The sequence below is a fragment of the Callorhinchus milii genome, unplaced genomic scaffold (assembly GCF_018977255.1).
Source record: "Callorhinchus milii isolate IMCB2004 unplaced genomic scaffold, IMCB_Cmil_1.0 Scaffold15, whole genome shotgun sequence".
NCBI classification, from domain to species: domain Eukaryota; kingdom Metazoa; phylum Chordata; class Chondrichthyes; order Chimaeriformes; family Callorhinchidae; genus Callorhinchus; species Callorhinchus milii.
Window position 1 is genome coordinate 13,467,573 of NW_024704756.1, and position 19,188 is coordinate 13,486,760.

At 36.8% G+C, this 19,188-nt stretch overlaps 1 protein-coding gene across 2 annotated transcripts in view; it reads right to left on the minus strand.

Annotated features, from left to right (window-relative positions):
- Positions 1–1,239: 1,239 nt before the first annotated feature.
- mtm1 (myotubularin 1) overlaps positions 1,240–19,188 on the minus strand; it is a 31,690-nt gene continuing 13,741 nt past the window's right edge. The window contains exons 7-15 of one of the 2 annotated variants that reach the window (XM_007893052.2): positions 11,949–12,032; positions 10,496–10,651; positions 9,945–10,133; positions 9,653–9,838; positions 9,056–9,262; positions 6,773–6,865; positions 5,982–6,095; positions 5,492–5,668; positions 1,240–4,153 (exon numbers count right to left, since the gene is read on the minus strand). In XM_007893052.2, the coding sequence (XP_007891243.1) occupies positions 3,977–4,153; positions 5,492–5,668; positions 5,982–6,095; positions 6,773–6,865; positions 9,056–9,262; positions 9,653–9,838; positions 9,945–10,133; positions 10,496–10,651; positions 11,949–12,032 (1,383 nt within the window). In that variant the 3' untranslated portion in view covers positions 1,240–3,976. Of the gene's footprint in view, positions 4,157–5,491; positions 5,669–5,981; positions 6,096–6,772; positions 6,866–9,055; positions 9,263–9,652; positions 9,839–9,944; positions 10,134–10,495; positions 10,652–11,948; positions 12,033–19,188 lie in introns of both variants that reach the window. The other variant, XM_007893051.2, reaches the window with a different exon arrangement.

Sequence of the window (19,188 nt, forward strand, 5' to 3'; positions counted from 1 at the left end):
TTTGGGGGGGGGGGGTTTGCTCGGTCGGTCGGCCCGGGCGTCTTTTGAGACGTGCGGAAGGCCCCGTCACCGTTGCTTACAGAGCGTCTACCCAAAGCAAACTGGGAATTCCACGCGTCCCATCCGCACGCGGAGATTCCAGAGAGAGAAAGAGAGAGCGAGAGCGAGAGAGAGAGAGATTCTTGTTCTTTTCATTCTTCAAAGATAATACACTACATTTAAAAACCCTCGTTTGGATGCGTTTAATTGCCTCGCGTCGCGGCCCGAATAGCTGCGTAATTGCTATTCAAAAGAATACAGGCACGCTGTTGAGAGTGGTACAAGGCACGGGCACGCTTAAGACTTTATAGCAAAACAAAATAAATACAGTAGGAATTTTTTTTTTTTTTAATCTTCACAACGGCCAGACAAAAACATTGCATTTGACTGTGAAAGGCAGACACTGGCATTGACAGAGATCTGTTTTACACCCGGTTAATTATAAACATCCATTTATCACGGTAATGTGTACATGACAGATGAAGTTTCCAAAAATCTTCCATTGCAAGAAACTGCCTATTCATCTTACATCATTCGTCTTTGAACGCGGCACTAATCGAGAGCATTAAATCTTAAAACTGGCTTACCTTCCCAAAATTGGTGAACATTCAGAAACTGTGGGGTGGGGGGGCAGGGGGGTGAGGGCACAACTTTGAAAATATTGGGGCATATCTTGAAAGTAATTAAAAAGCACTGGCAGCAAGATGCAAAGGTGAGTTCTGCTTTGCCCTCCAATGGCAGTCTTAAAAGTCAAGTACAGAAACAGATGAGAAAGATTCCTACGGTGTGAAACAAAACAAATATGCCCCATCTATATTTAAACCCCTAGTGTAAGGTATGATAATATTAGTACCAAAGAAAATCTATAAAGGCTGCAATTTACAGATTGTATTATAGCCAGCAACTATCGCATACCGGCTCAAGGGATGATAAATAAAAATATCAGTGTTAAATTCCACAATCTTCAATGAAATGATATACAAGGTACTTATGGTAAAAACAGAAGGCTCACTGGGGTTTAATTATGGGTTATACTCAACTCAAACTCTAAATCAACCACTGAATCTTCCACACCTGCTTAATATACTGTATCTCATCAAACTCCATGGAGCACCCTTTACAATTATAATTTACTTCTATGTTTATCCAGTTACATTTTTGTAGTTTCTAAATACATTTTTGTCAAAGTGATGACATCCATTTCAAATAAAAGGGTGTTTAATGGAGGACACACAAAGTCACAAGGCAATATATTGGAATTTTTCAAATACTTCATTTTGGTCATACTGTGTACAGCAGGTCAGCATTTCAGACCAGCAACAACCTGGAGAGACGTTTGAACACAAGGTAAGAGTTTCAATTTGGCCATGAGATACAATTTATAAATAGATTCTATAAGCATCAGCTTTAATGTAACTATTTAAATTATCACCACATATCTTTCCCTTTAATTAAGTTTTCACTAATGCTTCATTGCTCACAGATCAAAGGCCTTTCTTTGGTTACTATAACCTGCTAATTAAATGAGAAATAAGAAGTAAAAATGGTTTGCTGAGTGTTGATTTCTCTGTCATTTAGTGACTAATACTGCAAGAATGGAATGTTCTAACAATATACACCACCTTAATTATCCGAAGAACAATATTAGTGACTATCCAAATCTAACACTCGTTATGAGATATGTAAAAGTATCAAGTTTTGATCTCAAAATTTTACACTGAAGTAAAATTGCATTTTTATATTTTTAATTGAGGTAATTATTAACAGCAGGCCCAACAACACTAAAATCCTGCAAATAATTGCATGACCAGAGAATCAAGGCTGAAAACATACTTTACAACCAGATGGATCAAAATGGCACAGATCTGACTGATAAAGCATTTCATGACAAATTACCATTTACACCAATCTAAATGTTCAGGTCTGAAGCAGCTACAATTGTTTTATCCACTGGTTAAATCTGACTAATAGAATGGTGTCCTAACATCAATTTTAAATTCTGACAAGCATCTATTGATTTTAGTTTCAGATTAATGACAATTAGGCATATTTACACTCAGAACTACAACATAAACAACAAAACACAAAATTCCATTTACATCGTAACAACAAACAGATCAAATTGAAAGACAATGTAAGAGTAGATTTAAATACACATGTGCATTGCATTTAAAAGCTAGAGCAAAAACAATTCACCTGCTTGGATGAAGCATTGAACCTTAGTTACGTATAATCCCTAGACAAATACAGATCTGAACCAAAAACATTGGCCCAATGGAATAAGGTATAAATGGCAAGGACCAAGAAAATAATTGAATTCATTTAGAATAGTCCATTTGAAGCAAATTTGCTCCTGCAGGAAAACAGGCTAATATTCACATTTGAATCATTGACCTAATTCCATTGTATGTAAATTTAAGTCAGAACCGTAAATTAGAAATGTCCCTTTGTTTTGTGCTAGTCTGTTTTAAGATAATGGCAATACAGGAAGTTTCATAATAATTTCACACTTAATGGTCCTTTTGTAAAATAATATGACAATTCCTCATTTTACAACATTTGTATATGATCAAACATTGACCCAACATCATACAGAAATTTGAAAATAATAATGTCCAATAATGTAAACAGGTGTACTGCACTTTACTGAAAACATTAATCTGAATACATTGTGGGTTACCTTACAGAAATCTGCCATGTGCGTGAACCAGTAAAGTAAATATGAAGGCCAAAATTTCTGAGGACAATGCAGTTATCTTCAGATCTATTGCTATGACCCAAACTAATGGAGACCAATGATATGTAACTGCTAAAAACTTAATTATTTCTGATGTTCAAAATAAAACATTAGTTTGTGAGACCATCAACATTTGTGCAAAACGGTACATTGCACAGAATACTAGTTGTGATTAGTCTTAATGAGAACAGCTGCTGCAACAGTGGAGCTCAGGAGAATAATGAGCATTTCAAAGATATTATCTGACAATTTAGGAAATAAACTGAATTTAAATGCTGTTTAAATTCTACATAACATTTTTTCATCTTGTATGAACAATGCACAGTGGATGGGGGAAACATTCCAGCTGTTTATGCAAATTGCAGCTGAACTTAAAACTAAAATCCACTAGGAATCCAGATATTCCTAGAGTACCAGGTTATTCCTGATATATTGATACATTTAAAGAAATGTTACTCATAAAATGTGCCAGACTTCAGATTGTAAATAGGTTGATAGAAATATTGATCAAATCTTGATTCAAGTTTTCAATTTTGATAAACAAGATGACAATTAATAATGCAAAAATAACGGACCATCTATCTATATTAGCAGAAAAATACATTTTATTTTTTTAGCCTGGTGTACGTTTTGTTTGGTGCCTGCCCCGGTGCTCCATTAGTAGTACAATGTAGTACTGTCATACTACTAATTTGGCACTGCCTTCAATGTAGGAAGTAGTTTGTAATCAGCAATTTACAGTGCAAGCTACATTAACCTTCTGTTTAAAATCAGGATTTCCAGGTCAGCTCTCCAGTAAACTATACAAGCTTAATAGCTGTCCATCTGGTTTGCACTACTCACATAGATTGGAGATGAGCAATTCCAGAGATTTTTGCATTCAGTGATTAATAACATCAACATTACCACCGTTCTGCAGAGACAAGGTTTTGGAACAGGACATCATCCCTACTTAAATGGTAGCCTGCTACCATTTAAACTAAGGCACTAACATGATTTAGAATAATGTAATTTATCAAAATAGTTTTAATTAATTTCACTTTTTGCATAAAGAAGCATTATAGCATTGACTCATGCAAATAAATCCCTATCCAGATATTTCTTTAACATGCTGCAGTATAATACATATTAATTCCTCAAATAGTCTATAAAGTATTCAGTACTATAAGCATTCTGAATTCTTTGAGAATCTATGTCTTATTAGAGAGTAGTCTGCGAATGGGGTGATACTGGCACTGGAGTAGGCGAAGCCGTAGAATTGGAAATGTGTGGAAGAATTTGTCCGGGAGTTTCTGAAATTTCCAGTTCTTCTAGTCTCTTCAGTAACTGCTCTCTTACAGCCAACAACTCCTTGTAACGTTGCTGAACTGGATCATGCTGCTTAAACAGAAAGTATAGAAAAAAAACATATGGTTCATGTTTTGGGAACAATTGATTAAGATTTTACTTTTGCGTGAACAATTAATAATGCAGTTCCACTACAGTAAGTTGGTTCTTTTTAAATACCATTTTTGAGTGAATGTTCAAAACATAGTTATCCCAATAAGATTCAATGAAAATGCCAAACGAACTAGTGTTAATGTTACCAAGCAGCGAATTGCTGGTCCAGTTGTAAAACTGGCAAGAATTTTACAATAACAAGATTCCATTTATAGAGCGCCTTTCACGTCGGGAGGACGTCCCAAAGCGCTGGACAGTTGGGTCAGGACCCGAGCAGGGGGGAGATGGTCAGGGTGAGGGGAGGGAAGGGAGGGAGCGAGGAGGGGATAGAGAGTTGAGAGGGGAGCTGAAGGCACGGTCAAAGAGAAAGGTCTTGAGACCGTCCTTGAAGGAGGAAAGGGAGGAAGCAAGGCAAATGCACTGGGGGATAGAGTTCCAGAGCTTAGGGGCTGAGAGGCTGAAGGCCCGGCAACCGATGGTAGGGCGATTGGGGCAGGGGATTTGGAGCAGACCGGAGCCAGAGGAACGGAGGGTACGGGCAGGTAGATAAGGGGATACTAGGTCGGAGAGGTAGGAAGGAGCAAGGCCATGAATGGCCTTGTAGGCGAGGATGAGGATCTTGAATTCGAATTTTACATAATCACAGACATTTGTACAGAGCAATGTCCCACAAACAACCATGAGGTCTGATGCCTAGAACATTGGAAGAAACTCCCTTCTCTTTTTGAATAGTCCCATGGGATGCTGAACTTCTATCTGAATAAGCAGACATCTCAAGACCTGGGTTTTAACACCTCATCCAAAGAATTGCACCTTCAGTTATGCAACGTTCCCCCAACGCTGCAGTGTCAGCTTTTGAGCTTAATGTCCCAATGTGGGACAAACATGTGGAGTCCTGTAGCTCAGTGGTTAGAGCACTCGCCTTGCAAGCGAGACACCTGGGTTCAATTCCAGGCAGAGGGTGAAACCTTGGGCAAGTTTCCTTACTCCACACGCCTAATAATAATCCCTCCAAAAAACAAAAACAATAATAAATTGGTCATTTTCAATCCACGACTGTTTGTCGGACACTGCTGTGCGCAATTGGCTGCCACATTTCACCCACAAATATACAGTCAATTCACTTTACAGCATATTCTGTGAAGCGCTTTGAGACGTCTAGAAGACGTGAAATGCGCTATATCAAATGCAAGGATTATTATTATAACCTTCTGACTCAAGAGATTACATATCTGTAGTGTTATCTGTATGGAAGTAAAAATTAATTATCATTACCTGTCGCCTAATCCAGGGGTTCCATCTGATGTAATAATTGACCCAGAGTTCCAGGTGCCTCATGCTGGCAACTGGATACAGTACATTGTGCTGATCTTTTGTGTAGAAGGGATTGGTGTACTTCTCAAGTTCACTATTTGTATAAGACCACAAGGATACAGTTCCTTTTCTCACCTCCTTGAAGCAAAACAAACACACTTGAGTTTTAATGTAAACAGAGTTAGCATTATCACAGTTAAGCCTTTGATTTTTAAAATAATCAAACATGCAAGGGAATGAGAACACAGATGTATGGAAAGTTTTTAATAATTTCTATACTTCTCTCACACACCCTTCCCCCATGCATTCCCACTCACGTGGTTTAGAGGAATTATACAGCGGGAAATAGAAAATACCAAATTGAAGTATGGTTGGTGGGATATGTGCACTAATGGTACACAACAGTACTTTAGTGAATAAGTGAACGAGAGTCACATCACAGAACACAAACCTCCTTCAACCTTTGTTGTTCACAGTTGTAAAGGAAGGTTCCAAACCGACAGCTGTAGAGGTGATCCAGAATGGTGATCAAGAAATGCTCATTAAACTGAAAAGCTGTAGGAAACTAAAACCAGAAGATAAAGATAATGAAATGCAGATCTTTTATCTTCATTTTAGTACAATAACATAAATTTTTTTGCGCACTTCACCTAGGTTAATGTTTCAGAATGCCTCACGAAGATGGGGTCAAACGTCAACCAAGGGCTGAGTTTGCCGATTTGAAGCTGCTTGACTTTTAAAGACAGGAACCATGCACATTACACAAGGGCATCTCCTAGTGGTCAGCTAGGGAGCCATACTACAGTAAAACTCACGCAAGTCGTATCAGTCAGGATCATAACATTTAACATGACTTGTGTGAAGTCAGAGTTGCAGGCAAACTTGTACAAGTCATATAAAATTTGATTTAATCAATAATCTACACTGCGCATGTATAATTCATTGTAGTCGATAAGTATGCACGTGGTGCTTCGTCACTGGAGCTGGTAAGTGCACATGCGGTGACAGGTCAAGACTACGTTTCCCGCAATTCAATGCAGCCCGGCGGTAAGTGCGCCATACGTCAACTGGTCATGACATCATTTCTTGTGATTCATGGCAGCTGGTAAGTGCAAAAGTAATGGAGGATAAAGGAGCAGCGATACGAGTTAGATGATTAATATGACTAGTGCAAAGAAATCTAAGTGTGCTTAACAAATTCTAATGCGCAACTTTGGCATTTCAGCGAATGTAATCCTTTACCTGTTTTGTCATTTGCCACACACAGTCAATGAACTGCAAGAATATAGGAGATCTGTCCGCATCTGCATGGTTCTTATCACCGTGACCTATTCGCTGAAGAAAGTGAATCAAACGGTGTTTTGAAAAAAACATTTGATGGAGTTTGTTGAAATAAATGCATATGGTCACTGAATTAAACAGTGTATTTACATTCAGCTATTTAGAGAATAGGGATAGAGAAAGCAACCAAGAACAATATTTTACTATTCATTCTGGACTATATATAGGGAAACACTGTTATAGCAGGTCAACTGATCATATGTCTCATCAACCATGTGAATATGTAGATGAATTAAAAATGGCCAATTTGTGAGTTGTATTTTTCAAAATGCAAAATTACTGATTGTAACTGATTATAAGTAAATCAAATCCACCTTAAATATTTCAAGTGCCTTTTAGGATCAATATTTGCTCTACTTCTCATTCCGCACTTATGTTAATAGTTGAATATTAATTTTGTGACACTTCTACGTCATGAGCAATGGGAGACGAGATAAAAAGATAATATATAATGAAGATTTATTGCTACAAAAGGTCTCTGGCAGGTATCATAAACAGTCTCAAGTGTAGCAATTAGAAAAATAACTTTGAGCTGTTATAATTCAACTGTAGAAATCTTTGATATGCCTAGATAGTCACTTTCTAATAGCATCATCGGTAATGATTTATGCATATTGTAAAGTTGTATTCAGGAAAATATAATATTGTAAAATGAAGAGCATGAGGCAGTGGTAGTCAACCTTTTTGGCTGGACAACAAAATAATCCTAGGAATAACAACAGCAAAGATTTATGTCGTATATCAAGAAATTTTCAATCAGTAAATTTATTTTGTTGGCCAAACAAAGAGTGGCCACTACTGACATAAGGTGTAGATAGACATTCCATGAACCTGACTTTATTCGTTATTTACCTTCCTCTTAAAACATGTATGTTAATGATGGAATCACAAATACCTTATTTCTACAGCTATCGGTTAATATGAAGTTAAACCCCCTTTTTGTACTAAAATCACTGCTTCCTTGTCAAAACAGCCATTCTGAAATAGGATAGGGTAAGGAGATTTAGATTGTGCTCTTGACACAATTTCTCTTGACACCTCTATGTCATGAGCAATGGGAGACGAGATAAAAAGATAATCTATAATGAATATTTATTGCCACAAAAGGTCTATGGCAAGTATCATAAACATTCTTGACATGTTTCACCCACAAATATACAGTCAATTCACTTTACACTATATTCTCTGAAGCGCTTTGAGACATCTAGAAGACATGAAAAGTGCTATATCAAATGCAAGTATTACTATTATTGACCACCAGCATTCATTGCGCCTTAAGCAATGTGCATTTCAGAGACAGATGTGACAGCTTCCTACCGTGGGTCACTATATCAGATCTGGAGACAATAGAGGAAGGCAGGATTGGCTTGATTCAACATGCATTATCTTTATCATTTTTCCCCTAAATCAATCAATATGAAAACTATTTTCATAAGTAGCACCATCAGCAGAGTTGAAAGACATCCGCAATATTTTTGCATCTTACATCACAATGTAGATTTTTCTACAAATGTGCTATTTCATAAAACAATTATTCCAATTTTACACCCGTCTACCATTCATCAAAGGTCACTTCACATATGTCATCACCTCATCCTAACCCAATAGTGGCTTTTGCAAGGAAAGAAAATATATAAAATGTACGTAGCATTGGGGAACCCAGTCAAAGCATCCTTTGATAAGGCACGGCCTCACTTTTATACACCTGGGTTCCCACACTAAAATATGCCTGAGTTATCAGGTCAACGCTGATATCACTTTGCAAATAATTCATAAGTTAAGACATTTTTTCATGCCTCACTTATAACATGGTCTTTGAGAGACGCTGGATCCAGCTACTATAAAAAGTTTCCCTGTATATAGTCAGGAATGTATTGCAAAGATGTGTAGACTCGCTCAGGTTTCAAATTGTAAATGAAATTAATGTACTATTAATAAACACTATTGGGTAAAATTCAACTCCTTGTTACATCTAAAATTGTTCAATTTATCACAAGCCTCCCATATGAATGTGTACCGAGTAAATTTTACTGCAGAGGAGATATAGAATACTTTATTTTATTTGGAAAAAAATACTGAGTAAACAAACAACTTTTAGTAAATAGAAATGTAGATTGCACACAAATCCCTGAATATTGTGTCCTTCAAATCATATCTGCTTAATGGTAGTTTTGAAATTCTTACCATTGCAAATTTGTGCCCAAAACTTATCCATTCCTTTTCAATAAGAACTTCAAAACCTCTTATAGTGCGGTAGTAGCTGTCTAGCATTAGCATCGCAAGTGATGTAAGTTGTGCAGTACGATCCCAGCCATCACTGCAATGCACTAATACAGAATTTTTCCCAGATGAAACCTTGTCTGCTACTTGAATTGCTCCCGTCAGAACAAACTATAAAATAAGAAAAGTTACATCATGTATTTTCACTAAAAGTTCAAACACCTGTCATCAAGCCACTTATAAGTTAACTCTAAAGTTTTAAATAACAATCAGAAGTCTCAAAATTATTTAATAAAACTTTGACTTCAATTTCAAAGCTTCCATAAATTTTTGCTCAGCTACAACTAATTACAAACTGCAACATTCATTTTGTCATATGATTAGAACCAGACATTTGACAAAAGCTCAAGATATATAATTAGATGGCTTACAATCTTAAAGTCAAAAGTTCACTGGGACATTTATTTTATTCCCACAGTGACCGACGCGACACATAAATGTATGCAATAAATAAGCTCATTATTCCTTTCACATAATCAGTAGATCCATAACACTTCTTACCTTAATATGTTCTAACCAATGTGTTGATTCAAGACTGGAAAGCCAATGGGATTCTTCCACAGTAGGATAAACAATATCTTTTAATTTCCTCAGTGATTCCCTCATGACATGAATATTATGAATATCAAGGAAGACAAGTTCTGCTTTTTGGTAGGCATCATCACCTTCATAGCCTCCCCCTGTTGCCTGCAAAAAAAATTAAAGCTTTCTATACGAGATGGCAAAAACACACTCTTGAAATCTACAATAGATTCTATATTATCCCTTTTCTTTGGTTTATACGATTACAAACCTTATTTGCCACTGCATTGACACTTGGTCTTGCATCAAAGATGGTTAACTTCTGCGTCTGGCCATTGGATTCTCTAATAATATCAAGGTATTTTTCATCATCTTTGTTGCGTTTGCCACTCATGCCAACCAGTGGCTGACTGCAGCGAATAATAACCGCCTGATTTTCTGGATTTATCCAGGATAACACCTTAAAACAAATAAAGTCAGCAATTTTATGCAAACGAGAAAAGTATATCTGTACAATGTTTTGCATTACAGATCAGGAAATAACTAACACCCATAGAATACAACCAGTCTCTGAACTCAATTTAAAAAGATTACATTATGTCAGATATTGTAATTAGTACCATTTAATAAGGCCAATCAGGGAAGAGTACTAGGATCGCACATTTTAATAACAGGACCTTACTAAAGATTACGTTTTTTTTAAAAAAAGGATATAAAGGTTGCTTACTTTCTCATGAAGTTTTGAAAGAAAATTTGCAGTTTGAAACACAAATGGAAACTCATTATAAGGCATTGCTAATGTGGATGTTTTACTACACTCACCGGCAGCCGGGCTTTGGATCTGAAAGCTGATACTTTGCGCAGATCATCACTGTTGACATTGATTGGAACCACGAGGAATGGTGGATAAGTGTCACAAAGCTCATACTTCTGGTTTATGTTGGTGATTTTCCACTTACATTTTTCTTTGAATAACCCCTACCGGAGTGAAATACAAACAGAGTAAAGAGAAGCAATCATGAAACAATAACAAATAGCAGATTTTTTAAATTGGATAGAAAATGAGTAACAAGAGGGACGGACCATCGTTCGTTTATGCAATAAATACAGTTCAATATTTAAAAACTAAATAATTTGTTCTGAAAAGCATGATGACAACAAATGCTTGAAACAAGTGCTCCATGGAGCTGATGTGCAAATCAATTTGAGAAAAACTCTTCCCTCCCACTTTCATGGTCATCGCACAAACAGAATAAATGGCTCAGTTAATTTCAATTCATTGCTTGCATTAAGAAAACATCCAACCAGCTTCAAATATACTGTATAAAAATAGCACATTCAGAAAATGTTTGGACCCATACTGTAATTACAAACCAAGTGTATTATCTGGAATTGTAAAGGAAACTCAATTGTAGTTACGTCAGCTGACCACACGAGAATGCTAAAACACCAGGATTTTGCCTTCCGAAGCTTTAATTTAAAGGGGAAAGAAAAGGCAGGGCGAGTACTTTCTCCCAGATATTGAGGAAAATAAAATAGCTACAAAATATATCTTTATGTATAGTCAGGAATGTTCAATTTTTCTACATTGTTTCAGACTCACTTCCTCCATTCCCACCCCTGTTCCAAGTGGTGTACATTTATGGGAAAACTACACGGTTTAATGGGGAAGCTTACAATGGTATTTTTGCAAGTTGTTGACAAGTTTACTAACTAAAGGAGAATAGGATACATTTGCAATAAATAAAACACCTTATTCAGATTGGATGTAAATCATCCTTGTATTTTTAAGTTCATATATGCATTTCACCAATTTGGCTAAAATGATACTTTTGGGGATATTCAAATGATCTTCCGTCACTCTCTTACACAAACCGCACAGCCGGCTGGGTTAATGAAAATTAGGCTACAGCAGCAATTGACTGATAGGAATAAAGCCGTGAGGATGACGAATAACTCACAGTGAAATTAAGATCATATTGGTAAATAAATATAAACTATAAAACACGGTCAACCTTGAGGTATTCGTCACACCACTCACACGAAGAAACACCAGTGGTATTGAAAATAATTTCACTGATGCGGCATCACAACGATGAAATTAATATAAATTTGATTTTAAAAAATGTTGTAATGTTACTGAATGCCATCTTACTAAACATGCTTGATTGTTGAAAGATATAAAAGAATTACAAGCAGTACTACAAGTCTCACAGAACACAAGATAAATAGCAGTGGAGGAGAACCAATCATCTCAATCCATAAGGTAACTTACCTGCCTCTTAAATTCATCAATTGGTTCATAAACTTTCCAACCATCTTCATAATATTGTTCCCTATTTTCAAATGCGAAAAATTGCTGCAAGAAACAAAAAAAAGTAATGATTGGACCTAAATCTGAATATTGTGCTAATTTTTACAAGTGGCAGAGCAATTGTTTCATTTTCTAACGGGACAATTCTCAAACCTGCTGGTTAAAAGTACAAAACAGATAAGCAAACTATCACTTAGTATAAGCTTTCAACATACATTGGAATGTGCTCAGCATTTGGAGCATTCTAATTGAAGGAAGAAAAACATGGGTGACACCATCCTCCTCTTAACTTTCATCTCAAATAGTTTCAGTTGGACTTTGGCCTGGGCTGATTTGGTGGAAATATGTGAGCAGGGAGGGCGGGGAGAAACAGAATTGCCCAATAAGCTCCACACCCATTTCTACATGCAAGTAGGTTTTTTGTTCCTCTAGATTTTTCTTTTCAACTTCTTACTTGATCTACAATGAACCAGTTCTGAGGCCAGGCCAATTGTAAATGGTTATAAGGTAATTACGTTAATGTAACACCATAACTAACTACATGATCTTCCAGTGCTGATATTGACATAAAGTAACTACAAAACTTAGAATAAAACAAAACCCACAGAAAATAGAAGCTAAATCACTTTACCAATATAAACATGGAATCAGTCAGAGTATTAAATCAACCCCAGATGATAATGTACAAACCAAATACAAACCAAAGACTAGCACATTTCAAAAGTGCTGTTTCACATAGGATTTTCCAATGGAATGAGTAGAGACTAAACAAGATTTAGTTTTAAAGTCTGCCATCAACATTAAAAACATGGCGAGAGTGTGAAATTTGAACAGCTTATGGAGCAAACATTGTCCAGAAGTCAACCCTTGACCTGTTGTTACGTGCAGGTTACGTGGTATGGCAATGTTCTAATCCAATTTTCTACCCAGTTGATATTACGTTCCTTAATTATCCACAGCATTAATTAAGGAACACAATGAGTTTAGGAATTTGGCATCTTTTCCCTACCCCCAATAACCTACATTCAAATTTCAATCTTTAAAACAGATAGATATTAAATCAAAAATATTAACCAAATAGAAACAGTTCCCAGGATCAGAAACTAAGGGGTGCTTTCCATATTTTTACAAAATGCAAGGATTATTAAAACATCTGTACAGCTTTGTAACCAGCCTAGAACTGTCAGGGTGAAGACGTTGCTACATAGCACAGGAGCAGAAATTATTTCTATTACAGAATCATCAATGATACAGAATGTGAGGTAATATAGTGTGAAACAGTATGTGGTTGTGTCTCAATGGGTTTTACGGATGATCCAAAAAATGCCAATTTTGTAATTAAAACTGAACTTTGAATAACTTTGTGAAAATTTGTTTGCATATAATAAGAAACATATTACGAGAATTCTCGATTTCTTTGCATTCTATTTGCTTGTTCTGAGCTTTCAGGGGGAGAAGAGGATAGAGAGAAATTCTGCAGTAATTTTCCTCAGAAGATTAAATGAATGGGGTAAAATCCACAGTAGGGTAGATGGTCTAGAAGCAGAGTTGGCGGGCCAATATTTGTTTCATTGTATTTTTACATTCTTATCCTATGCAGTGCTCTTCTCTGAATATTTTGTCCTCGCACCACACTTCAACAACAACTTGGATTTATATAGCACCTTCCACTCCATACTGCGTCTCAGAGCGCTTTACAGTAACGGATCCCGGGACCGAGCCAGGGGGAGGGGTGGGTGGGGAGGGGAAGGTGACCAAAGGCGCGATAGAAAAGAAAGGTCTTCAGCAGAGACCTGAAAATGGGAAGGGAGGGAGCGAGACGAAGGGAGTGAGGAAGGCAGTTCCAGAGCCTCAGGGCATAGTGGCTGAAGGCATGGCTGCCAAGGGTGGAGCGGAGGACTCGGGGGACGAGGAGGCGGCCAGACCCGAGGAACGAATAGCATTTCCCCTGCAGACTAAAAGACTACGCCTGGATACAGCAGTACTGCACTGCACATGGTTATCATTTGGTTTTAATAGCAGTTCTATTTTTCTGAAGGTCAAAACTATAAAGAAAATGCATTGACAAACTTGTCAATCTGAATCTTTTGGGTCAGACCCATTGCTCCCAATAACGATTAGGCAATTGCTTTACATTTTGATTTTCCTGCTATCATAATTACCTAGCATGTTCTCCCGTAAAATATGCATGGAAATCATAACGTTTATTGACTCTTTACCCCAATTTAGGGACTAGAGGAGTCAGGTAAATGCAAGGTACTGCATGTAGGAAGTAAAAATAGAAAACATGTGTCCCATTGACTGGACATAAGTTACCACATAGGAAGTTAAAAGAGATGTAGGAGTTAGCTGCTTGCCAGAGCTAAACAGTGTAAAGCAGGAATAAACAAGGCAAAGAACAAGCCAATTTGCCAAATCAGCGGTATTCACATTGTTTTCAGTACTGTTCACAGGTATGATTGCCTGTTCCTGAGGCTGTCCAGGAGAGCAGCAAAGCTGTTACCCAGTGTTAGAGAAAGTAGATATGAGGAGATGTTATTGAGGTGTATAGGATAATAAATGGAACTGAGAAAGGAAACTCAGAACAATAATTTCAAATATCATTCCAGGCATGTCAGGGCGAAACCTTGGGCAAGTTTCCTTACTCCACACGCCTAATAATAATCCCTCCAAAACCAAAAACAATAATAAATTGGTCATTTTCAATCTACGACTGTTTGTGGGACATTGCTGTGCGCAATTGGCTGCCGCGTTCACCCACAAATATACAGTCAATTCACTTTACAGTGTGTTCTGTGAAGCGCTTTGGGACGTCCTCCCGACGTGAAAAGCGCTATATCAAATGCAAGGATTATTATTATTATTATTATTATTATATTATTATACAGGTACCAGGTCAAAAGATATAAGATCAGGATTGTGATGGTCACCATTAAATGGTGACCCCATTGGAAAGCAACTCGTTATAGCTCAAGTCCATTCACATCAAAGCATGGGTGTACTAGAAGTGCAGGATACTTCCATCTCTGACTTCCTGCGCAGAGTACAGGAGTCAACCTTGACCACCGTCACAAGCATTTCTAGCAGTCGCGAGACCGGCAGGTGTCAGAAGCAACATCAATGGTGACCTGATGATGACCCAAAAGCAGAATCGGCAGCCATATTTATATTGTGGATCTATTACAACACTAAATTTAACTTTATGGACCCAAAACACTGGGTTGAGCTGTTTAAGGCCAATACCGGGAAGTACACAGAGGGTGATCAAACGTTTTAATGGGTTACTAGGAAGGGTGGTAGAAGCCAGGACACTGGACTAAATAAAAAAAACCTGATGCTGTAATGCGAAGAAGGTAGAGTGGGTTTTCTGAAAGGGTAAGAGCAAACGGTCTACAATGCTGCAATTCATCCAAACCATTCTTGTGATTTAAAAATATCTGTTTGTTCTTTAACTAAATGGCAGAAGGAAATATACCTATATGATTTATATTGCAAGTGTAATTATATCTTTAAATACACAGTATTCCATTTCTGCAATGATTTACCCTCTGAAAAAAGGGCACCATCCAAAATAATCGTTTGCCAGGCTGAAGTTACAAAGGCCATTTTATTACAGTGGCATGCCATATCTTGTTGCTATAATCAATTTGTAATCCATGAAAAATCTCAACATACAGTAAAATCAATTTGAATATCTATAAAAAAACTTTAAGAGTTTATTAATGCATTATTTAGCACCTCACTATTAATACTTAATTTAGCAATTCATTGTGCTGCTCAAAAAAAATCATACTCCTCCCACTAAAGTTATCAGGCGCAACATTAGAGAATAATATGTAGACAAGTGCATCAGAACACATGTCAAACTTTCAAACCATGTGTAAATTCAAACCAGATTTTAACTATTCTGCTGACCAAGTCACTCTGAAGCCGGCTATGCACAGCAGGAGAATGGCAAAACAAAAGGTAGCATTGATAGAACACCTGCAAGCAGGGCTGCAGCAGTTACAATGACTTCTTCTGTTTCTTGTTCGCGGCACTGATACCTCCACTATATAATGAATCATTAAGCTGCCAACCAACAGAACAGCTTTAGCTCTCATGCTGGAAAATTATAACTTACAAAGTCAGAGCTTGGCAAGAAATGAAATGTCTTAGTTTCCCATGTGTCACAGTAATTTCTTTCGCTAAAAAACAATTTATAAACTGATTTTCTCCAATTGATCATTTTGTTATATGTTCATATCCACAAAGATTAATCATTTATTTTAGCATCTTATTCAAGAGACTGCTGAATAACTCAGTAATGAATCATAGAAGGTTTACAGCACCGAATGAGGCCTTTAGGCCAGTACTGGCTCCCACAATCGAGATGAGTATTTTATCATTATAATAATAAACCTTGCATTTGATACAGTGCCTTATCACATCACTGAGGCGTCTCAAAGTGCTTCACAGGATATAATGTAAAGTGTATTGACGGCATTTGTCAGCGAAAGCCCTGCTTTTACACTGCTGTATTCTTCACTATTATTTTTCCTCATATATTTGCTTTCAAATGCCATTAAATACTCAGTTTCAACATTTATGATGACAGGGCATCACATTCTAACAACTATCTATGTTAAAAGAAAATTCTAACCTCTCCCCTTTTTTTTCTGGTAATAATCCTTAATTTATTCCTAATTGCTGCTGACTCACCAGTAAGTGGAAATAGTTTAGATTTCCCCCTTTAACCATCTCTACTCTGATGCCAACTTTTTCAATTCTCTTCACGCTACATCCCTTGCATCGCCCTAGTGAATCTCTGCTCCATAACTGTGATGCCCTTCAGAGGCCTTTATGAAGTCCCAATCTAGAGATACAAAGAGGAAGGTCTGTAAAAAATGATGTTTGTGGAGAACAAGTTTCCATACTGGGACCAAAAGCTTTGTGGGGCTTGATGTGTTAACCATCTTTCATAAATCATTAGATCAAGGGATGTAATCCAAAGAAATTCCTACAGACAGATTAAAAGCAGATACAGCTACCGCATATGACTTCCATCTAGTAGATCTCATGGGTAGTGGTGGTCCTGGACTAAATAACAAGGCAGAAGATTTACGATCTTCAAAGGCAAGCACTCAGAGCCAAAAAGTGTAAACCAGTTCAGTTTGCTCAGTGGAATTTAAAAAATTCTGAGTATTATTCTGTATGAACTGAAGATTCATTCCCTGCGAGGCCAGTGAAGCTGTAGAGGCAATCCACCATGTTTGACAGGAATCAGGGCCATGCCCCCAGGACGGAAAAGAGGTCACACAACCAGAGTTTCCATGGCCAGTTTGGTGCAATTAACATCAAACTGGTCTTGTCACTTCTGATCAATGCCATGAACTTGGGGACCAGAAGGATTGAGATAAGTATGTACACAGGAAATTTCTCTGCCAGAGGAAGGAAATATCAGTCAGTAATAGAGCATTGTACTTTTCATTTTTGAAGAAAACAGAAAATTTCCATTCTTGCTCCCATTTTTTTTTGAAATGACAGAATTTATAGACTGCAGCGAAGGCTTCTCACATGACAGACAATTTGCCATACAAGCAAAAATAGCTGTAGATGGATGCCTAAATGTGGACTTACATGTAATGCATAAGGAAACTCACATGGTTCTTCCCTAATTTCTATTAAAGGAACAGACATTTCTCAAATATTTCCTGGTTGAGCCGACTGTCTTATGAAGTACAACAAATAAAACAGGACAGGCAATCTTTAGTGTTTTTAAAGGTACAATATAGCCTACCATGACTGAAGTGTCATTGTGTGGTCTAATATTTTCAGGGAAGAGGGAGATATATTTGCCCAACAAGCAAATAAGATCAAAACCAAACAGATAGTACTGATGGCAAGGCATATTTTTAAAAGACAAGTAAAGACATTTAATTACTAGTTATATTTAAAAACATGAATTTAAAAAACACAATGTTGCAATAACCATTGCAAGATTCACATTGAAAGCTGTTAGGATGACACCAACAACTGTGTTCTCGAGATTCTGTTGGGAACGGCACTTAGTGTACAAAACTCAACCCATTAACTAGAGAAACTGGAACAAGTTAATCTGTTTATAGAAATGGTGATAGACAAAACTATATGTGTGACTGTGTAACTAAGTAAACATAGATTGTTATGCAGTGCAAACATACATAGAAGAACTGAATTCATGCTTTAAACTTGCAAACAAATTATACTAATTTTTTAAATTGCAAATTAGACTCAGTCTACTGGCTAACAAATCTAATAGCTCAATTAAAGGAAGCTGTCCGAAAACTTTTTAAAATATGTTAGAAATCATGTGTATTCATTAAATTATAAATAATGGATTATACTATAAATCTACTTATTAGAATTTCTAATAATAGGCTAATAGAATACGAATTTATATTATTTAAGCATACATTTTGCAGCCTTCTTAAACAAAAGAATTTAAAGAACAAGTCAAATTCTGAAAACTGAAAATCATGTAAACAATGGGTTTATCTGTTTGGTAAATTAGCAACTGTAGCATTTCTGCCCACAATCAAACGTATGGTCTTTCCTGACCCTCCTGTATTACCCTTGCTTGGCCTCATTGGGAAAATGCCAATTCATTACCCATTACTGACCAAGTCCTTGGGAAAAATTCAACTGTTTAGAATCATCCCAAAGTTTTCAGAGTACTTTAACCTGTATTTTGCTAATTTTCTGAAAGAATGTGAATGAACTACTTGCAGAATCCAACCATTGCACAAACTGCATTTGAAAGCATATATTGCCTGTGCTTTAATGTACTGTGGAAGCATTTTCTTTAAGACAAATTATTAACCAAGTGATTCATTGTTACAAAGTTTTTGTGCAAGCCATGTCAAACTGGAAACCTGGGAAAATTTGCCCTGAAAATTATTTACAGTAAGCATTTGCAGCTATTCAGTCAGCCTACAATCAGAATAGAAAAATGCACAAATATTTTGAACCTAAGAAGGTCTAATCTATGCGCATCCCTCCGTGGTAACAGTAATTATCCTTGCATATGACACATTTCAAAACGCTTTGCAGGTAATTGCTGACAAGTGTAGTAGTAACAATGCATTTGTAAGCAAACATGCCAGTACACATTGCACAAAGAAAATGCCACAAGCAGTCATGATGTGAATGGCGAATTTATCTGGAGGATTGTTGGCCAGGA